The sequence below is a fragment of the Balaenoptera physalus genome (genome assembly GCF_965194825.1).
Source record: "Balaenoptera physalus genome assembly, chromosome: 15".
NCBI classification, from domain to species: Eukaryota; Metazoa; Chordata; class Mammalia; order Artiodactyla; family Balaenopteridae; genus Balaenoptera; species Balaenoptera physalus.
In genome coordinates, this window is record NC_138894.1 from 49013580 (window position 1) to 49027195 (window position 13616).

General features: G+C 33.1%; 1 protein-coding gene across 4 annotated transcripts in view; it reads left to right on the top strand.

Moving 5' to 3' along the window:
• Positions 1-13616, top strand: part of FANCL (FA complementation group L) — a 77735-nt gene that overhangs the window by 58854 nt on the left and 5265 nt on the right. For all 4 annotated transcript variants that reach the window (XM_082426298.1, XM_082426296.1, XM_082426297.1 and 1 more), the window contains one exon: positions 12441-12591. In XM_082426298.1, the coding sequence (XP_082282424.1) occupies positions 12441-12591 (151 nt within the window). The remainder of the gene's footprint in view (positions 1-12440; positions 12592-13616) is intronic.

Here is a 13616-nt window from a genome sequence, read left to right on the forward strand (position 1 = left end):
GTGCTTAGAATATATATAAAGAGCTCTGAAAGCTCAATAATAAGACAACAACACAGAATAGGCAGAATATTTTATATAGATATATATTTTGGGTATTTCAAATGTATCCCTTTTATTACTATTAAAGCTTTATATAAATTAATTTCATGAGGACGGTTTTTTCAAAATAGGTTTATTTAACTCTTGGAGAATTGACCATATGTCACTTCCCTTTTTGGCAAATGGCTAGGAATCAGATAATTCTTGCTCCCTACTTCACTTCCTTTGCATCCACTTTTCACTCAACCATATTGCTGCAGTTTGTTTCATGATTGTGTATCTTGACAAAACACCTCACCTAAGCTCTGCCACTTCTCTCTTTCTTTGCCCCACAGCTCTTCTAATGCTAGGACCAGTGATGTTTATGGGCGCCATTAGGCATACATATGTATGCAGATCTGGAAATGTGAGAGAATTCATAACCCTCCTTAGGGCAACTCGACCAGTCAGGAATGGAAGACAGTGAATAAATGCTTCTGAATTCTGTTTCTTGGGTGGCAATTCTGAGGAGCTTTCTCTAGAACTTCTCACAGAGCTGCCATCGACCACAGTAACCATCTTAAAAGTACACCCTTATTTTAGCTTTCTCTCCTCACTTATACTGTTTCCAGTCCCTACTCCCTCTCACTCCCTGAGATTACTTCCAATAACCTATCTGTACACAAGCCCTGGCCTCAGGCTTTGCTTTCTGGGGGAGATCCCAAGCTCAAATTATCATTGCATATATCACTTAATGTTATAGCTACAAATAAAGGTGACGTAGGACAAGGGTCCAAATACACCAGTTATACTTATGGCACAGAAATTTACCTTCCTTAAAAAAATCCTGATGGTTGCCTTTTGCTTCTTTGATTTGTTTTTCAAGACTGAACAAAACCTTTGCAGCTATATGTGACCTTCTAAGCAATGTAACTTGACAGGCCTTTTTAAAACTCAATTTATAATTCAAAGAGTGTACTAGTCTTCTCTCAGATGATGTCCTTACCCCTACAGAACTTTCTTTACAGTTGCTATCAGCTTCCTTTGGCTTGTCACCACCATTTGAAAAATTTTATGCAACTTCTATATAATAATGGGCCACAGCCACTAACTTCTTAGCTTGTACTTGTTACCCAGTTTCTTTGTCGAATATAAAAAAAATTATTAACATTTCAGTAATCGGGACTAGCATGTTTTGAAAAGAGTTTAGACTTAAGCATATAAGCAATTCTTCAGTGGATGGTGACAGTGGAAACCAGAGCACCGATTTCTTTCACTAAATATATATCCTCTAGCCATGGAGTTAATAAGAACATTTTCATCTCCTTCTCTATTTATTGGCTATGTGTCATGAGAAAATGTGATACCCTTCAAGATTTCTATAGAATACTGATATAACCTAGTTTTCTGATGGTTTATTTATTTATTAAACATAAACAAGAATAACCAACTTGACCTTCCTCTGGTCAAATATTGGGGTACTTGATTCATCACACTTGCCAGCAATAAAAATTGGCAAGCATTTCCAAAATAGACGGTGTTTCAGTAATATAAAACTAGTCAGGAGATAGAATATGCCTTTTAATTTTTTTGGAAAGGTCATGATTTGGTGACATTTGACCAGATGAACTTTCTAATGGTTCATGATCTAAAGGTTTAAATGCCAAATCTATCATACCAAACAGACTCTTCAGCATTGTGATTATTCAGAAATTTTCAGTGCATCAACACACAGATCTTCTCACCAAGAAGCCTATATACAGAACAGTGCAGGTATCCTGATTTCAGTGCAGAGAATTTCATTAAATGCCTTAGGTGAACCTAATATTAAATTGATCTCTTATTAATATCTTTATGCCTGCTCTTATCAAATCATGTCGAGATGTCTATTTTTTTCCCTCAAGATTAATACATTCTTTTTAATCTTATGACCTTTTCACACAGGAAGATTGGACTCCATATCAGGGAATATCTTCCCTGAACCCGTAGCTCTTGTGCTCCCAGTGCATGGAATGTTACAGATATAGTTTTCCAATGTCTGGTGGTTAGTCTGTGCCTTTTTTTTTCTGTGATTGCCCTACCCCACATAAAAATAGACTGAAAGATACATAGATAAAATAATGAATGTTGTGGTTGTTATGCCCTCAACATGGTATGCTGCAAATCTTTGGAGTAGGTAGAGTGGAATATAGAATATACTCTTTTCTCCTTGTTTTATGTTTTCTAACTTTCTCAGTATTTCTCCTTTTTAAAAAAATTTTTTGGCGCTTTAAGGACAAGAGGTGGTTTAGCATCACATCCTCTCCTTTCCCATAGCAAGGCTTAGGTGAGAGGCGCCTACGTTGTTATCTTGGTTACTGGGATACTTTTCTTCTCTGTAGGATAGTTTATTGCTTTTGGGACACTGAGCCTTTTCTGTGTTTGTGTTTGTTTTTGTTTTTTGTTTAATTAATTTATTTTATTTAATTATTTTTAGCTGCATTGGGTCTTCGTTGCTGCGTGCGGCCTTTCTCTAGTTGTGGCGAGTGGGAGCTACTCTCCGTTGCGGTGCGCGGGCTTCTCGTTGCGGTGGCTTCTCTTGTTGCAGAGCATGGGCTCTAGGCATGTGGGCTTCAGTAGTTGTGGCACACAGGCTCAGTAGTTGTGGCTCGTGGGCTCTAGAGCGCAGGCTCAGTCGTCGTGGCGCATGGGCTTAGTTGCTCCGCGGCATGTGGGATCTTCCCGGACCAGGGCTTGAAGCCGTATCTCCTGCGTTGGCAGGTGGATTCTTAACCACTGCACTACCAGGGAAGCCCCTGTTTTGGGGGTTTTAAAATTTTTATTTTTTTGGTTTTGCTGGTAATTTCTTTTGTCTTCCTTCTAAAGTTTTTTTTTTCCTCTGTTTTATTTCTTTTAATTATGTATATGTGCTAAAAAGGTTGACATTTTCCTTTGATTAATGAATTAACCAGTTGCCAGTGTTCTGGGTGTAATTTTTGGATCTTCATCATATTTGAGCTGTGTAGTTGCTTTTCTATTCCTGCTAGAAATTTGTGGTTTCAAACCTATTCCCAAACTCAAAAGTTTTAGAAGACTGAAATTTTGTACCTATATTTTAGAAAACAATAGTAGTTGTATAATGCATCTTTGACTTCTCCCCTTAAATACATGGGGATATGAAGTGTAATCCAAATATTTTGATTTTGGTACAAAAGTTCTTTTGATTCAAGAGGAAATGATTGTTCTACAGTGAATCATATAAGTTATTTATAACTTATATATAATTTGAATGAGAAAATATGTTTATACACACGATTTGGAAATAAATGGGAGTATGTTATAGTAATTGGCATCTTGAAAGGAAGTATACCTACTTTTAAGTGGACAGAATCACCTACTTCATGGATTTTCAAAGTTATATTTAGAGTTCTTGACTTTTAGAGCTGGAAGTCACCTTAGAAGTTATCTACCACACACTCACATTTATAGATGTAATATTAGGTCTTTAAGGGTCTGGGTATGTCTTGATATCAGATACTTTGTTACCCATCAAGATTAGAATGGTGACCTCTTTGTGTACTGGGTTCTTTTATCTTCGTCTTGGAGATCCTAACATAGTCCTGACACATGGTTGAAATATTAGTTTCACTGAATTGAATTTAGTATGTTTTTCACTATACACATTCATGAAATGAAAGGATAGCTGACAGACCATTTATTTCTAGTTCTACGTATGCTCCTTTATGATTATACAAATAATATATGTTATTGTAGGAAGTATGGAAAAGTACAAAGAAGAAAATAAAAATTCTTATAAAGTGGGTTGTTTTTAAAACCACACTACCCAGGGACAAGTGAAGCCTTGGAACAAAATCATTGGTGCTGAATTAGAACAAAACCACTCTTGATTATTCTGGAATGGATTAAGGGCATGTACCATGGTCCCATAGGACCTATAGAATGCTCACCTCTTCAGTGATGTTCTGTAATAAAGCAGTGACTAGTAATGGGAGTGCTGTAGGAAAGAAGCCATACCATGGAATTGAGCTACCTCAGTTATTAAAGGAAAAGTTACTCTGGGAAAGCAGACCCCCATCCCGTATACCTCATTATTCTCACCATCCTCTAACTCTGAGGCTTTGCTCATCTCTTCTCTTTCTCTTACCTGAAATTTTGCAATTAGAAATAATGTCTAAACTTATGAAGTTGAGTATTTTTTATGTGATTATGTGAATTTTTTCTCTGGGAAACTGTCTTTAATCCCCTATGTTTTAAAATAACATGTATTTTTTAAATTGATTTTCAGTAACTTTTTATATTAAGGGTGTTAATCCTTTGTCTAATATGGTACAAATATTTTTTGATTTGATAGAATTTCTCTAGGTCAGGGACCATATGTCTTTTAATTATAGTGGCTATCAATTTTAAGCATATGAGCACTTAGCATTTTATATACATCATCTCACTCAAATCTTGTAAGGATTAACAGTATTTCCATATTGCAGAAGCTAAGTGAGATTAAGTAATTTGCTGAGAAAGATGCAACTAGTTTTAAGTAGTGGAACTAGGAATGAGACTAAATATTTGACTACAAGTCTATGATCTTAACTAACATACTCTATTGTATCTTATATTTTCTTGTATCAACCAGTATTTACTGTAGAGCATAACACACATTATACACATTTGCTGTATTGAATTGTATTAAGACATAATTCATTTTGTAGTATTTACTTACTTAATTTTGTATAACTTGGTATACTATAAATGAGGACATGCATTCTTTGATTCTTGACCCAGATAGTTTGTTGTATATGGCTACAAATTGACTATTTTAAGTTAAAGTTAAAACTTTTCTCCATAAGTCTAATTTTATAAACTGTGTTCCATTTTTACAAATTCATTGTATGCTTCCCTAAATCCCAAAATTGGTTGCAAAAATAAAATAAAATATTAAACAACAGTGAAAAAACAGTGAAATTAAAGTTATCGTGTAAATGTTCATAAGGATGGCTTTCTTTTCCCTCAAGAGCTTGAATCTTTTAGAAATATGTCTGGTAACATTTAGACTATAACAGGGATGGCTGTTCTTCATTGTGCCACCTGTGGTTCTCAACTTTGCACATTAGAATCACTTGGGGAACTTTGGAAATTCCTAGTGCTAAGGCTGCATTGTAACAAGATCAATTAAAAAGGAATGGCTGAGAATGGAATCTAGATATTAGTGTTTAAGTTCCCTAAGTGATTGCAGTGTGATTTTTATTGTAGAGAAAGTTACAGGTAGTGATACCATTTGTGTGGTTTGTTATGTCCATAGTTGAGTGAAATGCTAAATTTTACTTAGAGAATGTAAAATGCATTTTTTTAACCCAACCTTATGATTCTCTGATTAAGAACACCTATTACAGACATTTCAAAGATTATAACTTGCCATATGCAGTGAGCCGCTTTTCTCAGAAGGCATATTTATGTTTTGTTTTAGAGATAGTTTTAAATATATAGATTTAAAGATTTATGTAAAGAGATCAGTTGTTGAATATTTGAAAAAAATTAGTCTATAACCTAATCCAGAAAAAAGTTTTAACTTTCTTAGTTATAATAAATAACTCATATAAGTTATATAATTCCTCCCAATATTTCATTATAAAATTTCAAACATACAGAAACATTGAAAAGGTTTATGGTGAATATTCATGTATACACCACCCAGATTCTATAGTTAACAATTACTGTACTTGCTTTAACACTTGTATTTCCATTTGTACCTCTTTCCGTCCATAAATCCATCTGATTTTTGAGGCCTTTCAAAGTAATTTGCATGTATCAGATCTTTCCCCCAAATACTTCAGTATGCATACCTTTAACTAGAGTTCAGTACTTTGTAAAATTTGGGAATAATAAAATGCATAAATCCTAAGTGTATCATAAGTTTCAGTAAATGAATATACTGGTGCAGTCCATACTCAAGATGCAGAACATTACCATCATTCAGTCTCCTCTCTCTTCCCAGTAAATATCCATTGTTTTGATTTTTTTCCAACTGTACCTTAGCTATGCCTGTTCCAGACTTCATATCAACAGAAGCATATAGTATGTACTCTTTTTGTACGTAGGCTTCTTTCACTCAACATAGTTTTGAAATTTCCATGTTGTGACATGTATTAGTAGTTTGTTCTTTTTATTCCTGAGTAGTATTCCATTGCATGAATATACTAGGGTTTATCATTTCTCCTATTGATGGACATCTGGACTTATACCAATTTTTGACATTTATGAATGAACTGCTATGAACATTCTTACATAAGTCTTTTTATGGACAGCTAAGTTACAAGTAAGGATATATTTAGTTTTTAAAGAAATTGCCAAATCTTTTCAAAAATGGTTGTGCCATTTTATACACTCACCCACAGAATGTGAGAGTTCATGTTGATTTATATCCTTACCAACATTTTGTATTTTTATTTTAATGTTACCTCTTAATATTAAGCTTTCTCACCTTTTATCAGTTTTTATCTGATTCACATGTTATTTTACATTGCATATTGTCTCCCCCCCACCCCCTAAAAAGAGAAAGAAAACTTAAGACAGTTGCATGGTAGTTTTGGTGTGATGTGAGACTGCTTATATTAAAAAATGAGGACTTGGCAATTTTTATTTTTGAAAAAAAAACTTTTATAGACCTTTTCTCCTTGCAAAATACTTACTGAACTTTGATATCAAATTTGGTCATATTATAGGGTACTTCCTTGGCATTTCTGGTGATGATATATAGAATATTTAATTGCATTGTTAACATTTAGACTTTTTTTCCCCATTTTCAGTAGGGAAATCAATTGAAAATAAGAGTTTGTGAATGATTTAACAGACAAAATAAGCAGTTGTAGAAAAATTTTTTTTCAGATAGCTTATTGATACAATAGTTTTAATGTCCACTTCATTAAAATTGCTAAGAGAAATGTTTCTGTCTCTCACTTTTCACCTTTTCAGACTTTATTTGGAACATAAAAATACTGTGTAAATTTTGATTATGACTTTTTAAAAATTTTATTTTTTGAAGCATAGCTGATTTACAATGTTGTGTTAATTTCTGCAGTACAGCAGAGTGATTCAGTTACATATATACATTCTTTTTCATATTCTTTTCCATTATGGTTTATCACAGGATATTGAATATAGTTCCGTGTGCTATATAGTAGGACCTTGTTATTTATCCATTCTATGCATAATAGTTTGCATCTGCTAATCCCAAACTCCCAATCCATCCCTCTCCCACCCCGTTTCTCCCTTGGCAACCACAAGTCTATTCTCTGTGTCTGTGAGTCTGTTTCATAGATAAGTTCATTTGTGTCATATTTTAGGTCCCACTTATAAGTGATATTATTTGGTATTTGTCTTTCTTTTTCTGACATTCCTCACTTAGTATGATAATCTGTAGGTCCATCCATGTTGCTGCAAATGGCATAATTTCATTCTTTTTTATGGCTGAGTAGTATTCCATTGTATATTTATACCACATCTTTATCCATTCATCTGTCAGTGGACATTAAGGTGGTTTCCATGTCTTGACTATTGTAAAACGTGCTGTAATGAACATTGGGGTGCATGTATCTTTTCGAATTATAGTTTTCTCCAGATATATAATATAATCCCAGGAGTGGGATTGCAGGATCATATGGCAAATCTATTTTTAGTTTTATGAGGAACCTCCATACTGTTTTCCATAGTGGCTGCACCAATTTACATTCCCACCAACAGTGTAGGAGGGTCCCCTTTTCTTCACACCCTCTCTGGCATTTATTGTCAATTTTTTAATCATGGCCATTCTGACTGGTGTGAGGTGGTACCTCATTGTAATTTTGATTTGCATTTCCCTAATAATTAGTGATGTTGAGCATCTTTTCATGTTGCCCATCTGTATGTCTTCTTTGGAGAAATGTCTGTTTAGGTCTTCTGCCCATTTTTTGATTGCATTGTTGATTTTTTGATATTGAGTTATATGAGCTGTTTGTATATTTTGGAAATTAAGTCCTTGTTGGTCAAATCACTTGCAAATATTTTCTCTGACTCTGTAGGTTGTCTTTTTGTTTTGTTTATGGTTTCCTTTGCTGTACAAAAGCTTGTAAGTTTGATTAGGTCCCATTTGTTTATTTTTGCTTTTATTTCTGTTGCCTTGGGAGACTGATGATGACTTTTAGGATTTGAAATTCACTTTTTCTGTAATTATCAACTGACTTCTAGTTTCAGGGTGGTTGTTTCATGGGTTTTTTGGGGTTTTTTTCTGCTGTCATTTTCTTTTTAAAAAACATACCTTTTCTGTTTAAAATACAGAGTTAGCATTTTAAGCAGAGCTATGTTTAGGATTTTATTTACATTCACGCATACAAGAAATGGACAATGTGTTTGGGGATACTTACTTTCAAATGAAAGATACCATGTGACAGCATTTTATGACTTTTTTTGGTTAACTTTTCCTTGGATTTTCAATGAAATAGGTAATTATAGATTTTTAAATATAGATACAGATGGAGAGAGAGAAAGGAGAGGGACACTACTGATTTTTAAAAAGAGTTGTCTCTTCAACAGTGCTGGGAAAATTGGATATCCATATGCAAAAAAATGAAATTAGACACCTACCTCATACTGTATACAAAAATCAACTCAAAACTAATTAAAAACTTGAACATAAGACCTGAAACTGTAAAACTACTAGATGAAAACATAGGGGAAAAGCTTCTTGATATTGGTTTTGGCAATGATCTCTTATATATGACACTGAAAGTACAGGCAACAAAGCAAAAATAGACAAGTGGAACTACATCATACCTTTAAAAGGCTTCTGCACAGTAAAGGAAACAATCAACAAAATGAAAAAGCAGCCTATGAAATGAGAGAAAATATTTGCAAACTATCTGATAAAGGGTTAATATCCAAAATATATAAGGAACTCCTACAACTCAACAGCAAAAAAAACAAATAACCTGATTAAAAAATGGGCAAAGAACTTGAACATACGTTTCTCCAAAGAAGACATACAAGTGGCCAACCAGTATATAAAAAGATGCTGAACATCATTAATTATCAGGGAAATACAAATCAAAACTAAAACATGGTATCATGTCATAGTTTTGATCTGTTTGGATGGCTATTATCAAAAACAAAACAAACCAACAAACACTCCCACAAAGTAGCAAGTATTGGCAAGGATGTGGAAGAATTGGAACCCTTGTACACTGTTGGTGAGAGAGTAAAATGATGCAGCAACTGTGGAAAACAGTATGGAGTGTCCTCAAAAAAGTAAAAAATATAACAACCATATGATCCAGCAATCGGTATATTCCAAAAGAACTGAAATCAGAGTCTTGAAGAGATACCTGCACTCCCATGTTCACTGTAGTGTTATTCATAATAGCAAAGATATGAAAAAAATCCAACTGTCCATCTGTTTATCTGTCATAAACAGATGAATGGGCAAAGAAAATGTGGTATATACAAGACAGCTTAAAAAAGAAAATCCTGCCATTTGCAACAATATGGATGAACCTGGAGGATATTCTGCTAAGTGAAATAAGTCACAAAAAGGACAAATACTGCCATGATTCTACTTATATGAAATATCTAAGTCAAACTGATAGATACAGAGACTAGAATAGTGGTTGCCAGTGGCTGGCGGGTGGGTGAAATGAGGAGTTGGTGTTCAGTGGGTACAGAGTGCTAGATGAATAAGTTCTAGAGATCTGTTGTACAATATAGTTAACAATGCCGTAGTGTGCACTTCACAATTTGTTGAGAGGGTAGATCTCATGTTAAGTGTTTTTAGGGATCTCATGTTAGAGATCTCATGTTAAGTGTTGGCTATATCTATTACCTTGATTATGGTGATGGTATTATGGGTATATGCATATGCCCAAACTCATGAACTTACACATTAAATATGTGCAGTTCTTTGTGTATCAATTATACCTCAATAAAGCTGTTAAAAATGCCAACATACTGTCCACCAATTGGTTTATTATGTTTGCATCTAGTGATTAATGACTTTTATTGTAAGCAAAGAAATTACTGTATTAGACTTACATAGTACAAAAGTCAATTTAGTTACAATAGGGGGCTATGTCTAAAGGAAAAAAATTCAGTTAGAAGGTTGTTTTAGTAATATACTTAAATCTATGCTTAGATTCCTGGCTTGGGCAATAGGGCAAGTAGTAGTAGCCCCTTTCACTAATAAAAAAACAGCGGGAAGGGAATTTTTCCTTGGGAAGATGATGCGATCAGTTTGGAGCCATCCAATTATGGTGTGCGTCTGAGACAGCCATATAGATATTATCTATATAGAAATGGTTGAGTAGTTTTGGAGTTCTCCATCTGGCTTAAACAAATTTGGGAATGATCATAGGGAACATGGTTCCTGAAGCTTGGAGTAGTAAATAAACCCACAGAAAGTATTTCAATTTACTTTATGCAAACATATCTATGTATACATATTAAACAATATTAATTGTAAGCCATGATAAAGAACTGTGGTTTTAATCACTAACGATAACATAAAACATAATTTGCAAGGTACTTGTAAATAATGGTGACCAAATAGAATGGTGGTCATCAGTGATTATTTTCTTATGTCAAATAGTTTAGTTCAATTTACTTAAATATTTATTGAACAGCTCTTGGAACTTGTGTTGCTTTTATTACGTGGTAGCATCACAAAGACAAAACATCACTTTGAGAAGAACTGCACTTAAAACAGTTTATTGTAAACCAGGAAATTATAGTGTCAGGTTTGCAGAATACAAAAATCAGCTTAATCACAATGTAAATAATGGGCTTTAGGGGAATATGAGTAGAGGGGAAAGAAATCCAGTTAAAATGTTGGTTTGAATGGTTTTAAGAGAGGGACTGATCTGTTCAGGTTTATATTTTAAATAGGGTACTCTGCCAGAAGGTTGTTGAAGTCAAGGATGGCAAGTCTGAATATGGAAATAAGAATAGGGGATTTATTTTAATAATATATAATAATACTAGGATAAATAGAGTTATCAAGAAATATGTTAAATATGGACTTAAGTCTTATGTTAACTTACAGAATTTATTAGGTAGCAGAGGAAATCTACAAGGACCAAGGCTGGTTTCTTATTTGGGTACGTAAAGAATGGTGGTGCATTCAGTGAAAGAGGAAATAAAGTGCAGCTCACAGTTAAAAAAAAAAAAAAAAGAAACACTTGGGAATTTAGTTTTCTGATTTCTGGATTCTGGCATCTAAACTTGTGGATAAGTATGGTATACTAGAAGAGAATATTCTACCCTCAATATACTAGTAATAAAAGGTTATTTTTACACATTAAGCTCTAGTTCCTACTCTTAACTTTTTTCTGTGTATAGAAGAAGAGTTGAAACTGCTTTGGTGAATCTGAGCTATGAATCCATCTACGTGTACACCCTGACTGAAGTGATGAGATGAAATGGGTTTTCCTTAAGTACATAAGTACAAAATACAGGTTTAAGGAAGTGAGTTCTTTCTTTTCATCTTACTCGGGGTGTATCATATTCTTGAATTGTTGGCTTGTATCAGTTATTTTAGATGAATACATTTGATACGAGCCAACAGTTTTTCAGTGACTTTATATGTTTTGCTTATTTGAAACAGTAAATAAAATCCTTAATTGTTTTTAAAACTGTTTTAGTTTTGATGGCTTTTTATATAAAATATTTAGTAAATAGTTGTATCTTTTAACCATACCACATTATTTTATAAGAAACTCTTGACTTTGAAGGTAATTATGAATTGATTTTTAAAATCAGTGATGGCTTTAGTTCTTGTCATTTAGTGAAAATGTATTTAATTCCCATGAAGGATTAATGCCTGAAATACTGAATTCAGAGACTGGCTAAAAATTTAACATCAAAAGAAATCCTGTTTGTAATTTGTGTTGAATTCTTTAAAAGTGTGTAAAACCTTTTCATACTCTTTGTCTAATTAACTCTGCAAAGTTATTTATTAACAGTGTGTAAAAGTAATTTAATCAAATTACAAATAGCGCTGCATTTAAATTGATAACTGAGCGGAAAAAAAAATATTTTCATACTAAAATTGTATAGACACTATGCTAAATATATATTGTATACGTTAATAATAGTAATTATTAATACAAGGTATACCTTTCCATACATATAGTACAAAATGCATCATAATAAATATGGTTTTTAAAAAGCAATTCTTTCTTGATAAGTGCACAGTCCAGTGACAATCAAAAAAGAATTCTGTTAATACTAATAGTGGTGAAGAGATATGAAGCAGGGAGAGTTGACTGTTGTTTACTAGAGTCTAGTTTTAGCTTGAATGAAACAGAGCTTAAAACTTGTAAATTGAGTTGTATCCTCTAAGTGAAAGATAATCCACTATTGATAGTGTCATACAGCTTATTCAGCTTTCGTCTGTCTTTTCACAGAGCTCCTTAATAAGCATTCATAGTCAGTTTTTGGCAGCACTGGAATCACTGAAGGCATTCTGGGATGTTATGGATGAAATTGATGAGAAGACTTGGGTACTTGAGCCGGAAAAACCTACAAGGAGCGCTACAGCACGCAGAATTGCATTAGGTAGAGTAAAAGAGGATTAAGGAGGGTTTTTTTTAAGGTGTTTGATTGTATTTTGTATTACTTAGGAAAATGAATCTAAGATGACATTGGACTCTTAGATGATGTTTTTTGTATGAAGTCAACTATTAAAACTTTGGGAGATGAACTATGATTTCTTTTATTACTATGTATTTAAATGTAAATATTTCAAGTAGAAAGGGCAAGTACTGAGGTGTTTCATTACAAAAGGTGATGATCTAATCCATGGAAGTAGCATTCAGAGATAGTGTTTAATTAGCTTTCAATTAGCACAGAAATTGTGGAGTAGATTTTTCAAAACTTCCATTACTTAGGAAAAAAACTATGTTAGAAATAATGAAGTCTTCATTCGTGAAACTAGACAAGATTAGTACGAACAAGTTTGGGAATATTTTCTGACAGAAATATAGAGGAGGGTAAAAGAACCTGAAGTGGCCATGCATGCCATTGAAGAGTAAAAAGAAAGCTTTACAAAATAATAATTGAATATATTTTAAGTATTTAATTTACTATAAATATATGAAATTAATAAGATGTGGAATAACCATAAATATCATCCTGTAAATATTACCATAGTCTCTTTACTATGAGATGATTGTTTTATGTATTCTCATTATGAGCAAGCAATACATGAAGTCAGTTTTAAAGCTCAACCTCTCAAGATTTTATATGTTTTAAACTATATTTGAGTTCACAGTAAATACTATATAGTTATGAAGGATATTTTGATGTGAATCATATCCGAATTAGTAGTTTCTCCCCAGGCATAATAGATTATCTGGGGGGAAAAGTGACATGTTACTATGAGAAGAGGAAAGTATAATTATGCAGCAATTCTACAGACAGTATTGTTACTTACCAAGTTTGAAAAAGTCTTAACAGTATTTAATTTGGAATAATTAACCAAGTTATGGTATATTTGTGAACAAGTAGATATTAAAATGAAAATATTTTCTTCAAAGAAGTGTAATAATTTATTATCTTAATGTCCCCATTAAAATAATTAT